The sequence below is a fragment of the Apis cerana genome, linkage group LG6 (genome assembly GCF_029169275.1).
Source record: "Apis cerana isolate GH-2021 linkage group LG6, AcerK_1.0, whole genome shotgun sequence".
NCBI lineage: Eukaryota > Metazoa > Arthropoda > Insecta > Hymenoptera > Apidae > Apis > Apis cerana.
Window position 1 is genome coordinate 10,308,380 of NC_083857.1, and position 22,851 is coordinate 10,331,230.

General features: G+C 37.7%; 3 protein-coding genes across 10 annotated transcripts in view; 1 reads left to right on the top strand and 2 right to left on the bottom strand.

The window, feature by feature from the left end:
- The window catches only part of LOC107993821 (uncharacterized), a 42,094-nt gene extending 38,655 nt beyond the window's left edge, over positions 1-3,439 (bottom strand). Inside the window, exons 1-2 of one of the 3 annotated variants that reach the window (XM_028664766.2) lie at positions 3,301-3,439; positions 593-2,496 (exon numbers count right to left, since the gene is read on the bottom strand). In XM_028664766.2, coding sequence (XP_028520567.2) covers positions 593-2,496; positions 3,301-3,439 — 2,043 coding nt within the window. Of the gene's footprint in view, positions 1-592 lie in introns of all 3 variants that reach the window. The other 2 variants (XM_062076909.1, XM_062076908.1) reach the window with 2 other exon arrangements.
- A 46-nt stretch (positions 3,440-3,485) lies between these two features.
- Positions 3,486-14,014, top strand: LOC107993801 (uncharacterized). Of its 5 annotated transcripts, none has more exons than XM_062076910.1 (3): positions 3,486-3,643; positions 5,068-5,243; positions 12,664-14,014. In XM_062076910.1, exon 3 carries the CDS (start codon positions 12,705-12,707, stop codon positions 13,566-13,568), a length of 864 nt encoding a protein of 287 aa, XP_061932894.1. In that variant the 5' UTR covers positions 3,486-3,643; positions 5,068-5,243; positions 12,664-12,704; the 3' UTR covers positions 13,569-14,014. The 5 variants fall into 5 exon arrangements, with proteins under 5 accessions (XP_061932894.1, XP_061932895.1, XP_016905911.1 ...); XM_062076911.1 differs by having other exon boundaries at positions 5,068-5,224; XM_017050422.2 differs by lacking the exons at positions 3,486-3,643; positions 5,068-5,243 and adding an exon at positions 11,107-11,535.
- Positions 9,145-22,851, bottom strand: part of LOC107993799 (guanylate cyclase soluble subunit beta-1) — a 29,808-nt gene continuing 16,101 nt past the window's right edge. For both annotated transcript variants that reach the window (XM_017050419.3, XM_017050421.3), the window contains 5 exons: positions 21,771-21,941; positions 20,035-20,272; positions 18,955-19,095; positions 17,520-17,677; positions 9,145-10,247 (listed from right to left, as the gene is read on the bottom strand). In XM_017050419.3, coding sequence (XP_016905908.1) covers positions 10,118-10,247; positions 17,520-17,677; positions 18,955-19,095; positions 20,035-20,272; positions 21,771-21,941 — 838 coding nt within the window. In that variant the 3' untranslated portion in view covers positions 9,145-10,117. The remainder of the gene's footprint in view (positions 10,248-17,519; positions 17,678-18,954; positions 19,096-20,034; positions 20,273-21,770; positions 21,942-22,851) is intronic.

Below are 22,851 nucleotides of genomic sequence, written 5' to 3' on the forward strand. Positions count from 1 at the left end.
TATCGAGATATAGGATAAATCTTGAAACGATTTACTCTTGGACACGTCATTGGATACGTAATGAAAGATCTTCGTGACGCACGCGTCATCGCGTCATCATTACAAAAAGCGACTGCATCGATGACAGAACAGATCGCGGTCACGAGAAGTCAGAGATTCCACGTGTCGCTGGTATTCGGTGAAATCTAGACCAACGACTCGCAAAATTTTTCGACATCCTGTCCCTCTGACCTTCGAATACGCCTTTCACCGTGCATCTCCATTTTTCCAACGACCCAAAAGTTTATCAAATTTCTCGACCGAATCCTCCTTTGAGTCGCGTCCAACAAGTTATATATGTATTATATAAATAAATATTTCTTAACTATGAAAAAATGTATCCAGCTTTCGACGAGTAAGATAAAGTTCCGCAAACAATCGCCAGGGGCACGAATAAACATCGTTTAATTTAAAAATTTTCATTCCCTTATAGCATTCCTTCATCCGACCGTTAACTGGCAACAGAAATTTTCCTCGATTTCGGAATAAATTGCGTATATCATACGCAACGATGGACATAACGTTGACACGATGGACATAACAATATACGAACCTGAGAAGAGGGTTTCTGAAGGAACGTCGCGATCCCAGCGCGAACCCTGTTTTTGACACCGCGCACAGTTCCCTTGGCACTGCGTATGGCTTCCTTCTCGAGGATCTTGTAACCGGCGAAACACTCGTCGGTTTCCTTATCGCCTAACACCACACCCCTACCACTGTCTTTGTTCCCCTTCAATTCGTTTATGTGAAACTTATAGAACCTGTCGTACTCGTACACGTATTTCTTCCCGGTCAAAGGATTGACGCTGGTGTCCACGTCACCTGATTCTTGCTCCAGCCTCTCCTGCTCCTGCTTCCTCTCCTCGTAAGTGCACTCCTTCACAACCGGGGACGATAGCCTGCCGTTCTGCTCGGTGGCCAGGACCGGACTCCTGATCCTCGGAGTGGAGGAGGCTTTCGACAACGAGGAAGTCCCAGACGGCGAGGGAGACACGCTGGGGGAAGCTCTGGTCGAGCAAGAACTCGAGTCGATCTCAGGGCTCGAAGCGGCCGCGCTCGATTCCTCCTCGTGAATTCGATTTTCCTCGTTCTGATCGGTGGACAGGTCGAGCCGGTTCAACGCCAAGATGGTCCCGCTCCCCGTGTCCCTGTACTTCTCACGATCCACCCCGTTCTTCACACGGCAATTCTCCGATCGTTCTGGAAATTCCAAGGATGGCCTGCCAGCCTCGTTCCCGTTAATGCCACCGTTCGCTATTCTGTCGGTCAACTCGCCACCGTTCAAGGAATCGCAGCTGATGTTGCTCTCGTTGTCGTCGCTGTCCACTTCCGCTCCGCTGCTGGTCAAACTGCCGGTACGATTGTGCTGATCGCTGGCCAGGATAACCGTACTCGAGTTCTTCTTCTTGGGAAGCGGTGGCGGTGTGCCGTCCAGGTCGCTGCAGGTCCCGCTGTCCAGCGTGTCGCTGGGGGAGCATTGGCCGCTGGACATCACCATCCCGTTCAATTGGCCGGGATACGAGTTGTAATAGAAGCAGGCCGTGGAACGATTATTATTGGGGGAGGAGGCGTTCATAGGAGGTTCGACGGACGTTTCACGGTGCAGTACCATATCTTTTTCTTCGGTGTTATCGTGGTTCCGATCGCGCTTGTCCTTGCGTAAATTACTGTTATCGTGATTGTTGTTGCGTTCGAAGGCGTTCGAGCCGACACTGATCCTCACACAGCCGTCACCGACACCGCCACTTCCACAACGCTGCTCGTTCACCAGATTCGTCGCACTCACGACCACACCACCGTCACGCTTGCCCGAACGTTCGCACGCGATCCCGTTCTCCTTCTCGGCTTCGTGCCCGACCACCTTCTCGTCCAGCGTCAATCGTACGGTCGATATCACCCTTCCGTTCTTCTCACCATCCGGATTGATCTTGATTTTCACCACATGGGCCGCCTGCTGCTGCTGCTGATAATGATTGTTGTAATGGTGTTGCTGTTGTTGTTGCGCGTGGTGCTGTTGTTGGTGCTGGTTCTGAGAGCTCTGCGCCGACTTCACGCCACTCTGCTTACCGTACCCGTTCGCGGCTTGCACTTCCGGGATTCTTCTTCTGCAGGCTGCCGAGGAATCGACGCCAGGAGCTGCCAGACCGACGAATACCGTTGCTCCGGCCCCTGTGCTCAGAGGAGCTGTGGGGGGATTGGAAACAGTTCGGATTGACACAGTCTGTCGGGCAACCTGACTCGGGGGCTGAGTCTTGGCCGGCAGTGTCGGTGGAACGGTCATCGTGGCGACCTCGTCCATATACACATTCGAGGACACTGTCACTACGTCGACGAGATACACCTGGTCATCAACCGAACCGATCCTCTGCTTTCTCCCGTTTCTTCGTACGCGCGTCTCTTTTCCCTTCTCTCTTTTCTTTTCTTTCCTTTTCTCTCTCTCTCTCTCCCTTTCTCTGCCTGCGGAAATCAGATTTTTATATGTATGTATACAATGCGCTTGGGATCTCTTAATTAATTAATCGGAATAATTTTTACGGGTGCGTCGACAAGTGTGATTGGAAATGCGTTGGAATCCTCGATCGGTAATTTTAAATACGTAACGCGTAAAAGCGCGTTGATGACACGGATGGGTGATTCGAATTACTAGAATGAAATCAAGTTAATTGCCACGTGAGGATAGGTTTTTTTCAGACGAGATTTAATAATTTTTCCACGTAACGAGTCACGTAGGCGATAATTTCACGACGAGGAACGCAACATATGGCGCGACATATTGCAGATTTCCGGACCCACTGCGCGCGAAATCGTCGACGAGTGTCGATACTTTGTTCTCGTATCCAGATCCAATGGATACTAGACTTTCGATCACCACGTTTTTTACTTCGAATCCGGCGCACAGAAAGACAGAAAGTGTTCCTCCTGCAATAACTTCCAATGCTCTTTAACCGATCGAACGCAATCGATCTGCGACACTGTTTTTGATCTCCGCTGGGAATAATTATCGTCCGTGTCCGCGAGATAAGTCGTAGCCGCGATTAATCGGCACTCGAAAAACGCTTTTAAAGAACAATTGCGAACGATCTGGAAACATCCGCGAAGGAGACGTGGAGAAAATTTGCCTCCTTGGAGAAACGACGTGAATGCAGGAGTTCGTTGAAACGAAACGTTCGTGGAAGGAGCGTTTGGAGGAGAGAAGAGAAGAGAGAGAAAGAGAGACAGACAGACAGATAGAGAGAGAAAGAGTAGCCGCCACTTACTAACCGCATACGTTTATCAAGAGCAGCGCATGGTAAAACCGCGACTCTATACGACGACGACACGGTGACGACGGTCGACGACGGCGATCGTTCACGGTACGGGCCGTCAGTAACTGTACTGAGTGCCTCTGACACTTACTCATGCAGTTTCGTTGGCCGGGGTGGGGGGCCAAGTTGGGACTCGCGACGGGGCACAGCGAAACGCGGGAGTGGGGGAACGTCGGGTCTCTGTCGCGGAGTGGGGGTAGTATGGGCCAGACGGCGAGCGTGCGCACGCATACGAGCATGGAGCGACGTGTGGAGGCTTTTGGAACGGGCGAAAAAGGAAAGAGATCGGGAGCGAGAAGGTTCGTAGATGAAGTTAGAGAGAGAGGAGAGAGAGAAGAAACGAGAGAGATGGGTTCGGAATACGGAGTGAATGAGCGAGCGAGTGAAAGACCTGATATTCGACTGTGTGGGTAGGTAAATAAGCGGTTAGGTGGGACGTGCGAGTGAACAAGCGAACGCGTTAACGGGCGATCGAGCGAGTGAAAGGACGAGCGCGCGAGCGTGTGTATCGATGAATAAGCGAGAAAGAGGCGCGAGAGTGGAAGAAGGGTGGACGAGAACGGGTCTCTCTTGGAAGTCGTCTGGCACGTAAGCACTTGCTTGAGGAGGACGTGGCGTCCTCTACCGAGCCAGGTAGAACCGACTATCCGGTTTCTCATTTAAATACCTGTTCTTTACCGTTCACCGGCTTTCTCGTGTATGCGTGTGTACACATTTTGTGCGAGCTTTGTACACACGGGTTGTGCGAGATAGGTTGGTCGAGCATATATGGGTACCAGATCGAATGGGTACACCTGCTAAAATTTTATTGATACCGTTGAGCGTTCTTTGGAGCGGAATGAAAGATCCATCATCCAGCGTGTCTATCTCGCGAAGGTTGTCTACGCGTGTATTTGTAGATATGTGTATATATATATATCTATATGTTTACGCGGATGAAGTGCGTGAATGGAAAGTAAATGAGAGAATAATAGCGAGAATGGCGAATTTTCTCGATACAGACAAGGAAATGTTTCCCGTGACGAAAGAACGTATCGAGCGAATTACGCAATGATTGTTCCTTTTGTTTGCCCCTATTAACCGTAAGCGTTGCAAATTACCGTGTAATTACTTTTACACGAGAGCAAAACGGTTGTAATTCTTCGATAATTCGCGTCACATTGTGGAAGCGATGAATGGATTTCTCTGGATAATGATGGCACCAACTTTTCTCAACTATATTCGAATATTCACGTGTACACGATTTTTTATTATTGTTATTGATCCGTGATTACGATTCGATATTAGCAAAGAATAATTATCGATGTCAAGTCGTTATTTAGCTATGTGAGTCATACTATTGGCATCGTGATTTCAAACGAGATACAAATGAGATATATCTTTGCGTGGTATAACATTGTGGGAGAGAAATTTACATCTTTCTAAAAAAATACTATGAGTTATGTTTGTTTGCATTGTTGCAGTATTGCATCAAGTATTAATATCTTTTGCATATTATAAATATTAATCGTGGAAAATATATTTAAAAAATATTAAATGTTCAAAGGTTTATCTCTCACGCAAAATATTTAAAGCATTAACAAGTGATAAGTTAAATTCCCATAGGATAAGAGATATCGTTATAGACAAACACGTTTGTGTCACATTCGAGTAAGCGCAAAATCGAAGAAAACTCAGAATAAATTTGCCTAGCTTTACTTTGTCATCTTTGGCACTTGAACAGGTGGCTGCTCGGGAACTCTGGACAACCCGATCGAAGCTGATCTCGAGCCGAAGTGAAAAAGGAACAAGTTGAGTTCGTCGCGACGTAACAACCTGCTCTCCAGGAGGATCGATTTAAAGTACAAACAAGAGAAGAAAAATCTGGAAGAGGGAAAAAGGTGTAAATCACATGCATCTGTATGTACAAATGTAATTAATACATATTCAGAAGATAACTTTTAATGTGATTCAACTTCTCTTGTTAGTTCTGTTGAATAGATACATAACGTATCGTTTCATCGCTATTTTTATTTAAAATTTCTTGCAAATCTTTCTCTCCTTGTTTACACTGTTATTTGATATTTAGTTAAAACTTTGTTTTAAAGATTTGTTCATAATTATATTTTTCACTTTTTATTCTCTAAGCCAAACTTATAATTTACCTACTTATATTTCTTTAACAAGATCATCATTAATAAAAGCCATTTAACAAAGTTTCATCGATGCGTTCGTTAATTGTTAATATTATTTTAAGGACGTTTCAAGTTAATTTATTATAACTTTTAAATGGCTGGTACATGATCATTATGTTAAACTTTATCCCATTTAGAGAGAATCGTGAGTACTTTATGGAGAGATTGTTATAGATTCAACGCATTTAATCTCATTTACCGAGACGTGTGTGGCATAATGAATAAGGAACTGAGTTATCAGGGTTTAATCTCGTTTATTATGAACTTTGTTAGACCGAAGTGTCGGCTTATTTCCACGAAAGTTCGTTTACCTATCTGGGAGAATTCGATCGATATTCTCTAATCGTCGTATAAATTTCCATCTCACGCAATTGATGTTTAATACGTTTATTTGTCCTCTTGTCGTTTCAAATTTAATCTAGAGCTTTACGCGAATTTTATGATAAAATTGATCAAACTTTGCCGCACGTATTCCCATCCCTATTGTAAAAATGGCGATGAAACGTCGTAGACACCTACTGGGCAAAATGTAACGCTTTATGGTCTATAACCTATGGAATAAAATATTTTATCGTGATAAAAAAGGAGAGGGGAAAAAGACATTATTTTTTGGAAACAATAATTGCAATAATTCATATTTTTCAAATAATATTATCTTATACCTTTTGCTTAAGTCTACATAAAAATTTTACTCTCTCACTTTATACTTTATTACCATATTTAAATCGTTCAATTAATAAAATTTAAATTTAAAATTTTCCAATGGATCCTAAATTAATAAAATTTAAGACTCAGATCGAATTTTGTAGAAAGTAGTAAAAAATTTTCACATTTAAGATCGCCACGATCAATTGACAAATGTTGGAACGATGGATGGTAATTTTTCTCCAGAGAAATCAACCGAAGATATCTATTAAAATAATGATCCCAAGCGAAAAAAACAGCAAGTAAATTCCATTATAATTCTCTCTCTTGATAACAAATCTAACGTCTCACGACCTACGCTTACCTCGTCACCGTTATCATTATCTAGGTTAATTTTATACGTTATTATATACTTAATATCTCTCTCTTTCTCTCTCTCTCTTGCTTTCTTCGCAAATTTATTCCTCCACAAGTAATTATTTATCTACCTGCCCGATAAGTAACAGTTATCCGAGAAAGCGAAATAATGTCACGCTAATTCACCTTCCCGAATATCTGTGTATTCAAATGAGTAGAAATCGATCGTGGAACTGTCGCTTTTCGAGGAAAGAAGGAAGGAAGAGTATCCTCGGCGGATTGGCAGGAAACGTGCATCGTTCCATGCTACCCCCTCGAACCATATGGCGATCACGTATCGACTGTCGATACATATTTTTCGTATATTTTCCCTCCACGAGTATTCACAAAATTTTACCCTCGGCTCTCGCGATGCAACTTTTCACTGTCGTGAAAAATTTACCATCGATTATACGCGTTCGTACCGGGCGAGAAAGAAAGAAAAAAAGAAAGAACGAGTTACGAAGTTGATTTGTGGCTTAGAAAATTCCCACAACTGTAAATATCAATTTTTTTCCCCCCCTGTTTAAATCACGATTTCGTGAGATCAGCGTCTATCGGTTAATCCATAACATCGAATGGTTTTCTTTTTTATTTCCTTTATTATTCGGCCTTATTTTCCACATACCTCACCCGGTAAACCAGTTGGGTTGAGTGTTCGCCTTTCTTTCTACCTCGCGAAACCTGTATTCTGCATACCACTTACCACGGCATGCGATTGAATAAGCGACTTTATAAACAGTTAAAATAACATGAAACCGGCGTGTCTAGAAAACCATAATCCGCTTCCTTTTTTCCTTCTCTCTTTTTTTTCTTTAGTCTTCTTGATCCTATGCTTGCATACAGGTATCGAGACGGATGATGCTGTTGAAAATTGTACGGAGGTTGGCTCCGTTGGATATGGTGGTATACAATTTGTGGTATCACGTATATTTTTTGTGAGAAGTATGAGAAGTGTATCATCGAACAAAAATATTTATAAGAGTATAAATGTACGTAAAAGAAAGTGATGGTATGCGAGATAAAAGGAAAGGTAGCAAAATTGTTTTTCATAGCGAAAGAAGAATTTATTTAGATACTTTGTAATAATACACGTGAACGTCGATATGAATTTTTATTTCCAATTAATTCATCGAGTAAAATTAAAGTTTTCTGAAATTAAAAGTAATTTCTTTTGTATTTCCTGTACATATTAATCCAAATTGCTTCTAGTTTAGAATTCTTCAATTTATTATTGAATATTATTCGTCATTCGAAATTATCATTGTAGAAGAAAATTGGCGAAAGAGTTAATATAATATTACATATACATGCTATATTTGCATAAAAATGCTTTTTAAGTTATTAAACGAAATATTCGTATAAAGCTTATTTGAAAGAGGATTTAATAATTTAATTTTCTTTCCAGTATTCGCACTTACCATTTGTACGAAGAATATGTTAATCAAATCGGACAAAGAATATTTACTCAATAAATATCAAGTTCACTTATATTTGTCATATGCTTGCAGGTATTATAATGTAATTATTATAACGTAGTTATTTCACAGAAATTTAACATTAATAAGTAGGTATACAGATATTCTTAACTGTTCAGAGATGTTACCATTATTATTATCATTATTTAACACGTGAATAGTTAAAGATATAACTTATAAATCTTTGTAAATACACGTAACCTACTTGTACTTATAATAACGTTATAAATAATTACACGTGTAATTTCGAATTTACCATTTACATGTATGTAAATAACAAACAATAATAAAAGAGTCGTAAAATCAATGAAACAAATTGCAATTATTAACTTGATTATCATTCGTTCGACAATATTTTCAAACAATATGCAACAAAACACCAATGAAATATAAAATAAAATGTATATACATATTATGAACGCGATATACACACAGTCATCCGAGGAGACTTTCGTACAAAATTGATTCAAAGAAAGTTGCTATTAAAATTTCACTTTAGAATTAATTAAACATTCCACAATAAAAAAAAAACAAAAGTTAAATCAATTCAAATCATTGCTTTACGCGTCAAAAATCGAAGAAATAACGTCGAAATAAAAATTTACTTTTCACAGTGTTTCTTTACTTTTCACCCAAGATTTTTGTAGATGACTGTATAACACAGGAGAATCCAACTCGTAAATATATAAAAGAATCAAGACGTCTTGTCCGGTTCCTAACAAGCATGATATATTACTTTCGCGGCAAGAAGCGTTGTATTGAGATATTCCTCGTCCACCAGGAAAAGAAGGAAAAATGATTGTTGGAATCTGTGTCGCAACTTTGATCGTGTTGAGCGCGAGATATCTGTGTATTGACCTTGCGTGGGACGTGTTGGACAGCAGAACAGGTTCCGTTACACCTTCCAGCTTCGAAACATTCCATCGAGCTACCTCTCTACTCGTCTCCTTTCCCTCCCCGTCCCCCTTTTCTTTTTCTTTTTATTTCCTCATTTAAGGGCGAGGTCATCTTACACCAGGCGACCTCTGACTATGGCATCCGTGACGTATGACAACCTGTACGAGCGAGAAATGGGAAAAGAAATTTCGCATAACGTCGATGGACATGTTATACGGTATCGATGACATTTATATTTAATTGCCTCTTACATTTACAAGTGGTAAACATTGGTCGTTAAGTTGGTAACTGGACATTCGTGTTCGCGAATCGTGCGGACGTTGATATATATTTGACGAGGAACCGTATTTAGCACGAATTAAACCTAGGAAGACTTCTCATTAATGATAAATTTTCTTCCTTTTTTTTCTTTTTTTTTCTTCCTTTCCTTCTGATTGAAGAATTGAACGTGTTGGTAATACGTGAACAGAAATGCAAATATATATATATATATTTGTGTGTTGTAACGTTTTAGGATCGAATGTTGCCTAACGAGTCGACGAATTCGTAGAAAACGTTCTTCGTTTAAATTTTATTCCTTCGAGGCCATTTGTTACTGTTGAAATTTCTCTTTCTTCTTATCCTTATATTTCTCAATACATTTCTGCTGAAACGTACGATTACTTTTATATCGTGCGGTTTGTTCGTGTATCGTGCTGGTTGCTATAATTTTTCAACTGTAATTTGCGAGTAATGTACATTGTTATGACAGAATTTTCTCTTTACGATTGTAGAAATTATTATTTTCGATTAAATTTTTCACTATTCATTTCTATCTAACGTTTAACCCTAATTTAATACAATCTAAATATATATTGTACAAAGTTTAAAAATCGCATATCTTTAATAATCAAAAATAATTTTCATAACCAACATCTCTGAAATCAAAGAAGAAGCAAATTATATTTTAATAATTAAAAAAAAAGAAATAGAAGAATTTATGAATAATTCTCTTAATCGAAGTCGTCCTAGGATTAAATCTCGTATTTTTACAAAGATATTTTCAACAATTTCATACGATAGTCAAAGATCACATGGAATATTAGCATTGTAAAAATCGTTTTTCTATAGAACGCGCTAAACGAATAAAGAGTTCGAGCTGAAAAATATTGCTAAAATGGCGGCTGCCATAGTGATTGCGAATTTACGCGGATAGCTCCCTTTCTCTGGACAGGAACCAAACGTTCATCGGTTCCGATTTGCCTTTCATGGTCACGGGTCCTCTGTATTCAAGCAGAAATTGAGAATCCTGGTTCTCTGGCATGCACAGGTACCTGTAATGATAACATTATGGTTATCTGATATATAACAAATCGATAATGAATATTAAATTCACGGTACGGAAATTGATTATTGATTAATTAATTGAAATTGATTATTATTATAAAATACAATATTTCGTTATCTGAAAAATATCTAGATAAATCTCGATGGATGTAGATTATAATTTATATCGATATTAATTTGCAAACTTTATACATACAGCTGCGCGAAATTAAAATTATCATTGTAAAATATAATACTTTATTCTCTGATATTCAAATTGATGTACATCTAAATCATCTAAATTTTATATCGATAATAATTTTCATATTCTCAATTTGTAATATTATTACAAGATAAAACTTTATAATTACACGATATTAAAAATTTTTAAGAATTCGTGAAAAAAAGAAAAAAGAAAAAGAGGTAGATTTTCTCGAATAAATATCATTATACTATAAATATCATTATACTATAAGTAGCGAAGAAAAACGTCGATACGAGCGCGATAAGTTGAAGAGGAATTAATAAGAAAATTAACATCCATTTAAAATCTTGGAACGTCCGATAACTGTCCCGATAGTTTTCCATTCCACAGACGCATGGAAAATAAAAAAAACCAACTCCCCCTTCTTCCCTTCTTGCAATTCGGGACAAAACCATTAAACCCCGCACGGTCTTAGGATCATAAAGCTGACGGTGTATATATCTCTTTCCAAACAATTTAAAAACATTTGCCATAATCACACGTATCCCAGGGAAATTTATCGCTCATCTATCCCAACTTCAAGCCACGTAATTTATTATCACATTATCATTACCATAACCTTATCCGATTTTTAAAAAATCGTTAATTACCAATACGCCAAGCGTTCATGAGCGTTCATCTACCGAGGTGTACGAAAGTTTTTACACAGGTAGTTTCACGAACCCACTACCCTTCACGATCGAACGAAGATGAAGCCCTTGGAATATACTTATTTAACGTCTAATCGAATTAACCTCTCTCTCTCTTTCTCTCTCTTTCTCTCTCTCTCGTTTCCGCGGCTCTTCGGCCATCATTCAGAAGCGTACAATGGTCAGGACGTAGTTGTTCTCTGAAATCTCGAACGTTGACAGAAGATCGGTGCATGTCGACTGTCGAGATTTACAATCATCAAGTAGAGGCGATGGAGGTGTTGATCGACTGCTACTTCGACAGGTTGTTCTCGGAAATGGATCGAAGTTGCCTGGCCTCTCGATACAAACGTCGCGAGATGGTCGGCTATTTCTCGGACGTGATTAATAGCTGTTCGCAAGGTAAATCTGAACGGTTTATTAAAACGGTTTAAACGGCCGATATTATCGATCGAGCCGAAGGGAAAACATCGAATCGAGATTGGTTAGAAAATTGGGAGCCGCGGGAACGATCCGAGGCGAACGATTTTAAATTACGAATTTACCGTACGTCTAACGGGGAAGGGAATCGATTCGAGACCGTGTCAACGCACTTGGACGAACCGTTTCCGATTCATCAGCTCGCTCGGTTCGTCCACCACCACCTCCTAGAAGAAACTGTATTGTGCGACCATGAAAGTGGTTCGATCGAGGAATGCCGGAAAGAAAGTGATACTAGTGTAATGTTATACACTTGGGAGAAACCTGTGCATCGTACTTGTGCCACCGTATGATTTTACTTTCCTCGAAAAATTATGCAAACCGACTACCCGAAGCGACGCGGATGGAATCGTTTATCCGTGAAAACACGGTTGGTTTCGCGAGTGGCGATCGCTCGATGATTCGAAATAATCGTTTGGATAGAAATAAAGCGAGGTTAGTATGGATTACGGAAGATGAAGGTTTCATTTCGATTGTTTTATTTCATCCTTGAGAAATTTTATTAGCTCAAGTATCAGTGATCATATCGGGGATTAAACGATCCGATCAGAAAGCATCGGCAGCGTGTTTTTCGAGTGTTAAATCTTACGAGAAAGACTTACGTTTCCAAGGAAGTGAAACATTGTGAGGTGATCGTGAAATATTGACGTTAAGTGTTAAATTTGTTACTTTCACGGCGATAACTATCTTTCACGTGATCATCCTTGGGTCATCAATTAACAGGAATAATGAATATCTTTCGAAGCGTAATTCACCGGTTACCTGGTTAATGTCTATCCTCTTTTACACGTATTAACCTGATTTACAATAATGCGAATCTAACCTAGAACCAACCAATGCGGCAATCTATTTAAGAAATAACGTTTCTTCCGGTAAATTACCTATTTTATCGATATTATGCTTGATTCAACCCTTGATCAAACCTCTCCTCTTTCGCGCAATTAAATTAAAAAAAACACGAATAATCAATTTATCTCTCAATAACAAAATAAATATAATTAATTATATTTCCTAATTAATAATTACCCAATAATTTCCCGAAATTTCCAGCTGAAAACCTAGACAAGCAAGACGTCTGCGAGAGGATAGTGATGTCCGCCCTCCGCTATCACAACATAGCAATGATGGAGAACGGATACGTGTGCCTTCTGGGCAAGTTCCACAACGTTCTTTACGTGGCGGCCAAGCTCTGCTTCGATTGGAACCTTGACAACAACGAGATCGTGTCCCGCTTGCTCAACGACATCTTCTACTGCGAGAAAACGTTCGAGCGTATCCTCGTGGGCGCTATTTTCGGCACCCGTGTCACTCACTTCCTGTCCGGGTGGAAGAGCGACTTCGAGGACCGCGAGGAGAACCTTCGCGCCCTCATGTACTTCTTGCGCCACGCCACCCTAGGCAAATTGGAGTACCGTTGCGCCTGTTCCCCTCTCAAACGCCGATTCATCGACGTTCCCATGGAATCTTACGGCCAGGTGTCGCCTTTCAGAGTGGCCATCCAACACGGCTCGCCGGACATCCTTTTGATCATGCTCCGTTACGGCGCCTCGGTCGAATGCGACAAACTCGCCCCGACCCCCCTCGAGATACTGCTGAGCAAGCTGAGCGAGTACGACGCCCAGTCAGGTCAGGAGAGAAACGCGTACCCGGAACACTTGCTTCTTTGCCTGAGATTAGTGCTGAGGACCGTGACGACTGGTTTCGTGAAGACGCCTGAATACATCGCCGAGCAGAGCGGCGTGTTCAGCGTTTCCGTTTACGAACAGTATCCGACTTTGGTCGAGCAGAAGCTGGTGCCGCCCGAGAGGAGCGGCCTTCGCCCCCCCGAATTGAGACATCTTTGCCGGTGCCGGATCAGGGAGGCTCTGTTCGAGAACTGGGCGTTGCCGCACGGGATACAGCAACTTCAAATACCGGAGTCGTTGAGGAGTTATTTGGATCTGCTTCGGGATTGAGATTCAGAAATGTTTCAGGGATTTGAATTACGCTTGGCCTATCGAATCGCGCTCGTCTATTTTTTCGTGGAGAAAGGATATTTTTTTCACCGAGAAAGATGAAAGTTTGGGAGGAATCACGTGAAATAAAATTATACGACTGTGGAATTGGGGGCCTTAAATAATCGATTCGAATATTAAAATATTAGAAATTGATCAATTGTTTGTAAAGTGGCTTGTGTTTTTATTATCTTTACGGATCGATGAATGTACGTGTATAAATATTTCGTTAAAGTATTATTGTGTTTTTAGAAATTATCTATATATATCTATGTATATGCTATTATTATAATGCGTGATTTACAATTAGATCTTTTTCATTCCTTTCAAGTATAATATTAATTTTATTGATGTAACGTGAAATTTTGTTAAATCAGGATTTAATAAAATCCTTTTTAAGAAGGAAATTTTCTTCAACTTTTTGAAGAACAAAAATTTAATCACAGCAGAAGAAGAATCTAAGAAATAAATTTACTTGGAGAAAGAAAATAATGCATATAATTATCAGACAGTTCCATGAATACGTTTAAAGTTTGAAGATGAAATCACACGTAGCCTAAATCTATGCTAAAACTTGTTCATAACTTTGTAACTTTTCAATTTCTTTTAGACAACGTTTGAACTATTGTATATCAGTTATCAACTTGTTGATCGAACTAGTTCTATATAATAGAGTGATCGTATAAATTTCGATGTTGGTGAATCGAGTTTTCCACGTAATATTTTACACGTGATATTTTATACTCGATCTATGATAGAACATGCATATGTACACACGTTCATGATAGTGCAGAGCGTTCAATTATTCAAACGATCGAATTGTACCAATATGGACAGAAATAGAAACGGTATATAATGTAAATTGAAAAATGCTTTCATCGAATTGAAAATTACGTAGGAATAATATTTTACATTTTCTTTATTTTGTTATTGTTAAGAGATGTTTTTTTATTATTAGTTTTACGATTATAATTCAATATCTTTGTGCTATTCATTAGAGAATATGTATCGTTTTTAACAATTGTAATTTTGATTAGATTGTATTTTTGCTGAATGATTTCAAATGGATATATTATTACGTCAAGCTTGTATATTTATTTTTAAATTATGTCATTTTTTTTTTAGTTTTCGAGCAGTATTTAACGATTGTAAATACTGTTAAATCGTTTCAAAGATTCGTTGCGCTTTTGACCTATGATATTAAGTTCCGTTCAGTATTTCACGGTATTGGGAAAGGATTATCTGTTACGAATGTTGCCAAAGAAATGAAATGCTGGATTCAAACAAATATCTGGAAACAGTTAAATATAGTGTTTCAAGAGAAGAATTTAGGCCAGCTCAATAAATAGCCAGAAAAATAAATTCTTCAATGAGACGTTAAGCACGAATCGATAGAACAGAAACAAAAAAATCGGATCCTAGTTGAAATATTTCCCTCGTATTGATTTCGTAAAATCGATAGATAGATTCATCCATCATTTATTCTGATTCTCGCAAAAATTTCCTTTAATGTCAAGGAAGGAGATATATTAAGATTGAACAAATTACGTGATATGGATGATTAAAAAGCATTAAAAACATTTCGACGAAACGAAGGTAGCCAATCGAAAGAAATTGTGTATCGATTGTGCGATAATATCTACTTTAAATTCTATGAAAGATACGTAGAAGTTCGTTTCTTTACGTTTCTTAAATTCTTCATCAAACTTTCGAATCACAAATACAAATTTCACAAGCTGAATTATTCATCCATTCTAATTTTTAACTTATTCCAATGTTATTATTTATTTTAATAAAAATAAATAGGCGAAGAAATAATGAAATCCAACAAGTGAAATTCATTCAATATATTCGAGCGCACATTCGAAAACACGAAAACAATTTTAATGTCAATCAAACAAGATAAACGTTTTCACCCGGATTTAATAGCCGGCGTAATTTAAACACACGAGACACAGAGAACTTAAAACTTTAGGAAAGTTAGGTTCAATAGGTCTCGAATAATTATGTACAATGTAATATCCCGAGGTTAAAACCCGGAGAATCGAAGAGAGCTATCCGAACTACGAGAAACTGTGTCCGTCCGCCACTTTTATTTCTATCATGCGGGCATATCATAAAGAAGAACCGCCGTTTATGAATTTTGAACTTCGTTCCGGGTATAAATATGAGCGGCGAGTGTTGCGCTTATGGAAGTTTGGTTTACCGGTGGATTAAATTTTTCATAAGCAGCTTATCTGTGTTAAGTGTTATGCCATCGAAGTTTACGATCGTTATAAAATATTGCGGCTAAGTTTGAGCAGGAATGTGTTGAGCCGGGATTAAAGCGTTTCGAGGTGAAAATAAATCATTCGGTTTAAGTTTCGTTGGATTAGTAATAAAATTTAGCAATAAAATTGATGGCCAATGATTTATAGTATTGTAATAGTCGTTTTCATGAATCGTCCGACTATTATGCCGGCGCACAATGATGATATTGATATTTAAAATACCCGGGGGAACAGGCTGACAGATTATCGTGTAACTGTTTCGATTGGCGTTTTGCATTAAATTTTACACCAATCGTATCGAATACGTTTCCCACCACCGTGATAATTCACAAAGTCCCCTCGTCTAGATTTTCCCGAGTTCCCGTAATTCAATTACCTACCATCTAAACAATTCATCGCCGCGATAATGTCGCCGGATATTGTTACCGACCGTCCATCAATATGTAATTCGAGTCGGGCTCTCGATATTCAGGATGGACGAGGTACGCGAAATCGATGAAATTTAATTTTTTTTTAATACAAAATAGAATGTTTCTAGGTAAAATGGAGAACGAAGTGACATAAAATTTCAAAAATCATATACGGTGAGCCGTCAGAATATTTTTCCATACATTATTCTATCTTGATCCATCGATTTTAACGTAACGTGTTTCAGATGCTTGGTAAAGAGAAACCGAAGGTGTTATTAGAATATCAAAGAGAGAGAGAGAAAAAAGTTGATAGATCGAGACGTCGAAAGCATTTTAAGATCGAGTTCATTTCCATGTATATTAGCATTGTATGGAAAAAAATAACCTTGACGTATCTACCACATTTTTTTCTTGAAAAACTAATGATCGTTCTCATCTTTTCACTATATGTGATTTTTTGCCATCTTCAATTTTATATTACAGCGTATTTGCTTGCTTGTAAAATGGAATGAACATATCAGAATATTTCTTTATAAATAAAACATGTCTTTCGAGTAATTATATTATACGTCATTTAGAATAATTTTATTAATTAATACGTAACACGTTTTATTATTTATTACATTCTTTAATCTCTAACGATTCTAATAGCATGGACAGTTAAACTTTGACCGCTCGTTCATAAACATTAATATATAAATTATCCTGAACATCGAAAAAACAAATTTCTCTGTATCGTTCAACTTCACTACAAAATATTTATTTCTCACGTTATCAAATACCTATCACGCTTTCTCGAATGATAAAAACTTTTCCATTAAACTTCCATTAAACCTATTGCAATTTTATCGATTTAATCTTCCTTAATCCCTTCGCGATTTATCATAATTCACAACGTTAATTTACAAAAAAAAGCAAGTCGATATAATCCTACAAATACTTCTACGAATCACCCAGATAAATTCAACCTGAATCTTCCTTCTTCACACTTTTGAAAAAGCAAAAGAAAAGAAAAAGAAAAAAGAAGAAAGAAGAAAACAAACAAACCAAGTCCCGAGTCGGCTCTCGATAAAAGTTTGCCTCGCGTAAAATAAACCGCTTACGATTCGAAGCAGGGCACTCCTCGCCCCAACCTTCGTTTCTTCCGTTTATGTACCGTTTTTTCCCCCGGTCGAGCTTCGAAAATGGTCCCTAATTATCACAAATTAAACGGGTCAACGTAACTTTGTTACCTGTACGCGTCCTCGGAGACGTTTATTTTACCGGGCTCCCCCGTTGTCTCGGTTCGGCTGGTCAGATTCACGGTGTTTCCAAACAGGCAGTAACGGGGCATACGATGCCCAATTACACCGGTGACGACCTCCCCGCTGTGGATCCCGATGGTGATTTTCTGCGGGGCAATGATCACGTTTCGTGAATGAGGGAGAGGGGGAGGGACCTCTTCTTAAAAGAGGCGATGAGAATTCGCGTCACGTACGGCGGAAGCTTTCACGGCGCAGGAACAGGAAGGAGACGGTATTCAGGAAGGAGAAACAAGAGTCTTTCTACGGTTCTAAGTAATCGAATGCAAGAACGAGGAGATCTGGCCTGTCCCTCGTGCCGTGCAGTTCCTCCTCCAGGAGGGGATTGAAAAGTCAACGTTTAACTCACTTAGAAGTGTCTTGTGGCGTGTAATCGGTCTGTTGACCGGGGACAAACATGTTTGAGATATGATGAGTGAATTATGAGTGCCGCGTTTGACGTAGTTGTGGAAAGCGTTGGAATGAGGAAGCGTTTGGTTTGATGAATGAATAAAACGAATTGCTTTTAACTGGTGTTTCGTTAATTTTTTTCTTTTTCTTTTTTTTTTTTTTTTACAGAAATATTATCGTAAGGTAGTAAGGAAATGGAAAATAAATAGCGATGATGATTAAGATGGGCAGATCGAGACATCGTACGGGACCACAAGAGTTTATGATAGATTTGAACGAGGTTACACAATTTTAAGATACTTAATTAACAGTACTGTTAGACAGTAGGTTAGCTTTCACGCTAAGAATTTATAAAATATGTTTACATGTTTCTCATGTTTGTAGAAAAATATAATAATACGAAGATTTTAAAAGTAAACGATTTAAAAAATTCATAAATAAATGTATAAACCTATTGGGTATTATTATATATATATAGTTAATAATCTTCTGTATTCTATATAATTCAAAATACGAAACGAAATTAAATATTTGAAAATTGAGTAACTTAAACTTGAACGCTTCTTGATTATCTATGATCCAATTGAGAATTGAAGAATTAATATTGAATTAATATAAAAAAACGTTAACAATAAATGATAAAAAACTCGTCAAGTTTTAAACATATTGCTCGTCAATGAGAAGTATATAAAGATTTGAAAAATATTAATGAAAAAAATATCCACGTTCAACAGATACACCTATTAATTACTATTGTCACTTCACAATCATCATTTTCAACTAAGCTTTCGAAATTTTATCATTATCATGTGAAAAAAAAAAAGTTCGTTTCATTTTCGAATTCAGGAATATCGATCGTAAAGTTGGAAACACGAGGATGATAAACGTTTCCCGTATAGGATGATCATTCGAGCGGATGCAAACATAAAAATTGAAAGCCGCAAAGCGGGTGCATAAAAAAAATATGGAGGCTTACCACTGGCTCGCCATCGATCTGCACTTCGTCCGCGGCTAGATCCATCATATCCAAAGCGAGACGAGCGATGCATCGTGCATGGCAACGACATGGTTCCGGTAATCCGCTCACGGCCATGTATTTGTCACCAACAGTTTCGACCTAGTCCGACCAAAGTGGATCAGTGCTAACAAGCCTTCTCGTAAATTCAAATATATCCATTGTCGGGTGTATAATAGTTATACGTGAATCTTGGTTTCAACGGAGTCTTTGCCAAAATAAAATTCATAGAAATATTCATCTCCTTCGAAGGAAGGAAGCGGATGGTGTATCGGTGAACATCCGTTTTGAATTCAAATTGATGATTAATTATATTGATATGATTTTTAGATTATTAAGTTTTAGGATCTGCTCTCTCAGAAATCGTATGATCATCGATGGATAATAGATTTCCATGTAAAAAATATGAGTATCTTAAACATTTTGTTACGAATTATTCGAAAAAAGGGAAAAAGAAGAATTCAGATATTCTGCAATATATATAAAGGATAATTTCCATGTTGTAATATAGTTTTGAATTTCACGACCAAACAGTCAAGTTCGCCATATAAAAGGAAGTCTTAAGGGACGTATAAAAGTTTTCTCTCGTTCCAATATACATTATTATTTAAAACAACCGATATTTCTAACAACGGGTATCGTTCGTATTTTCTCGCTCCCAACCTCTTATTAATGCATTTTAAACGGCACGTGTTATGAGAAAACTTTCTTTCCAACGCGAGAGCGCCTTTCAAAAATACACGTGGCCATAAGCATTTTACGTTACACCGTACAAATGCACTTTCCATATTATTACCTCCAGCGAATCGAGCCATATTTCAATGGATTCCATTTCAATGGATCCACAAGCATTGTTAATCGTTTACTTTAAATTCGCATATCGGCGAGAAACCAAAATTGTCTTTGCCATTAAATACAGAGAAACAAAATTTTTTATAAGGAGATCTTTTTAATATTTTAATAACACGTGTATATATTTATAATTGAATATTTTATATTTTCAAAAATAAATGTATATGTTACGTGCAAATAAATGCTTACCTTGTACACGTTCGGATTTTTCTTCGGATCAGTGAGCACGTCGAACGCGGTGTACAGCTGATTAAGCATGTTGACGATTTTCATCGCACCGCTGGAGTCCGTGTGAGCGGCGCAGTAGGCCCCGAAGCCCACGATTCCAGAGAACAACAGGGTCACGCAGTCGTACTTCTTCGCCGGAACTGGCCTCGAGTGCCTGAGCTCGTTCGCCACGGAAATGGGTAGCACCGAGTACAACAACCTGTGAAACGCGGGAACAACTTTTAAAATGCAACTCCTTTCAATCACGATCCGCAAGTTATCTTAGAATTGTCGTTGGGAAGAGGAATTGATTTAGCGAAACGAAGTAATCAGTTCTGTTTTTTCCTCTTTTCTCTCTGATTTTTTTTAGATGTGAATAATCTTTGAAAATTTTTTAATGTGAAACTTGTTATATAGTTTCATGATATTTTAATGTTGTATACGAATCTTGAAAGGAAGTTAAACGAAATATTCAAATATTAGAGGAAAGGAAAACATATTGTTTCGTTTTGCATGTTAAACCTATCATACGTGAAGAGATATATTGGAGATACTGATAAACTTGTCATGCTCAGTTAATACATTGGAAAACCATTCGTCTGTACAATATTTATCATGTTGATGCTCTAATGCTCTTTTCGTAAATTAGATTAATATAATTTATATTAAGATACGCTATTTTATATTTCGTGCATATGATAGTTAATTAATAACAAAATTAAATAGACTGAATATGTGTAATAAAGCATTAGCAATTTTTTTTCTTTCTATTTTCTGGCAAACAGGCGATATTTTTAATACAATTTTCTTTTTAATATGATTGCGTAGCAGATATATATTCGATTATATACGGGAAATTCTTTGTGCAGAGTGACCTGGTTTCAACGCACGCAATGCATCACAAGGCAACAGGTGGAAAAATGCAACTGCGATTCAATATTAATCCACATTTTCTATTTGATCCCAGTATTAAAACAAAAAAATTCGACCAGAAACTAAAAAGAATTCGTGGAATATTAATACTTTGAAGATATATAAAATACTTTTTTTTCATTTTTCTTCTGCAATGCAAAAATACTCTCAATATTGAAGATATGAGAAAAATCACGATAAAAATAACTTGCATATCGCTTTAAAAAAATATCAGACTCTTTCTCTCTCTCTCTCAATAACTTTCTATCGAAACATTTAATAAACTACATTATTATAGGTATATATATTTCATTCGAATAAATTCGAAAAATTTATTCCACTAATTCTACCATTTCAACCCTCTTTTCGTTCGCCCCCTTTTTCCCCCGAATCTATTCATTCTCCCGGACAATTTCAATTTCCTCACCTACAATCGCTTTAAATTCATCGTACACACCGTCCAAGATAAATTCGTTCCCAGATTAGAAGGCATCCGAGTGTAACGATCGTGTCAACGACAGTTTTATAGGTAGATGTCGAAACAGGCGGAGGTTTAAAAAAAAAGAAAAAGAAAAAAAAGTATCATAATTTCTCGATGAAGGTGAGAAAAAAGAGAGAGGGAAAGAGAGAGAGAGAGAGAGAGAGAAGGAGGTGGGATCCAATTTCCGGTGGGAAAGAGTATCCTGTCAAGAAAGCAACTCCAACGACGGAAAACTCGATTCCGGGAGAATTGCGTCAGGATAAATGGCAAACGAGGCCAATGGGGATTTCCTTAATCAGAAAATTACACGGACGGAAATCCTTACCTGTCGGTTTTCTGCTTCTCGCCGTCGAGCTCGCGATACGTCTGTTGCAATTTATCGGTAAGCAATTCCAAGTTTCTCGTTAATTTGTAATCAGCCTCGAATTGCTCCGACATCAGTACGAGATCTCGGGTGGCGTCGTGAAGGGGGATGTCGCTCAGGTACAAGCTTCGCCTGACAATTACAGAAAAATAAAATGTAGATTTACAGGAAGGCGTTGTTTTGTGTGAAAATATAATAAGAAATCATTCAGGAACAGTGCAGAAAATATCGTACTTGGAAAACTAAAAAATAGGACCGATGATCAGAAGGAATAAAAATTTGGAAATAACGTAAATAATGGAATTATTACAAAGTGATAAGACAAAAAATAAAGCTAATGGATTCTAGAAGAAGGATTGATTTGTATAAAAATATAAAAGGAATATTTAGGAACATTGTTAAATTGAAATTAGATTTGATATAAAGGTAATATTAATTTTTTGCACTAGAATCCATTTGTTCTCTAATTTTATTTTTCTACTAATTATATGAAATATCAACTGGTAACTCAAGAGTTTTAAGAAATGTTCTCTTTTTCCACAAATGATTTCATAGAGTAAAGGCTTAATTAATTTGAATAAATCCAAATATTTTTAATTTCAATATCAGAATAATTTAAATAATTTTCCATAAGAAATCTCAATTCCGTTGATCGATAAAAGTTTGAATAATATCAAATTTTAACAACAATTTCAAAACATAATAAATAAACTTTTAAATTTTTCAACTAATAACAGAAAGAATTAAATGATCAAGTAACAATTCGAAAAATTCAACAATTCTGATAAAAATTATACGATAAAACATTTAATACGATCTTCCCCGCGTTAAACAATATTTACGACGTTTATTCCTGAAGAACGATAGTTTTAAATTTAACGCAATTTATCTCTCCGACGCTTCTAATCATTTTCATTCGAGATTCAGCATTCAATCATCCCCGATGTATAATTCATCATTCTTCTCTCACTCGCGATAATGGTGAGTACAGGTTGCGCGACAACGCGGTAAAAGAATCCACCCTTGAGATTCGTTTGAAACG

Coding starts and splice junctions, on each gene's coding strand:
- LOC107993801 (XM_017050422.2), top strand. CDS start 11,367: ATGTCGACTGTCGAGATTTACAATCATCAAGTAGAGGCGATGGAGGTG. Junction 11,536..12,663: donor GATTAATAGCTGTTCGCAAG/GTAAATCTGAAC, acceptor CGAAATTTCCAG/CTGAAAACCTAGACAAGCAA.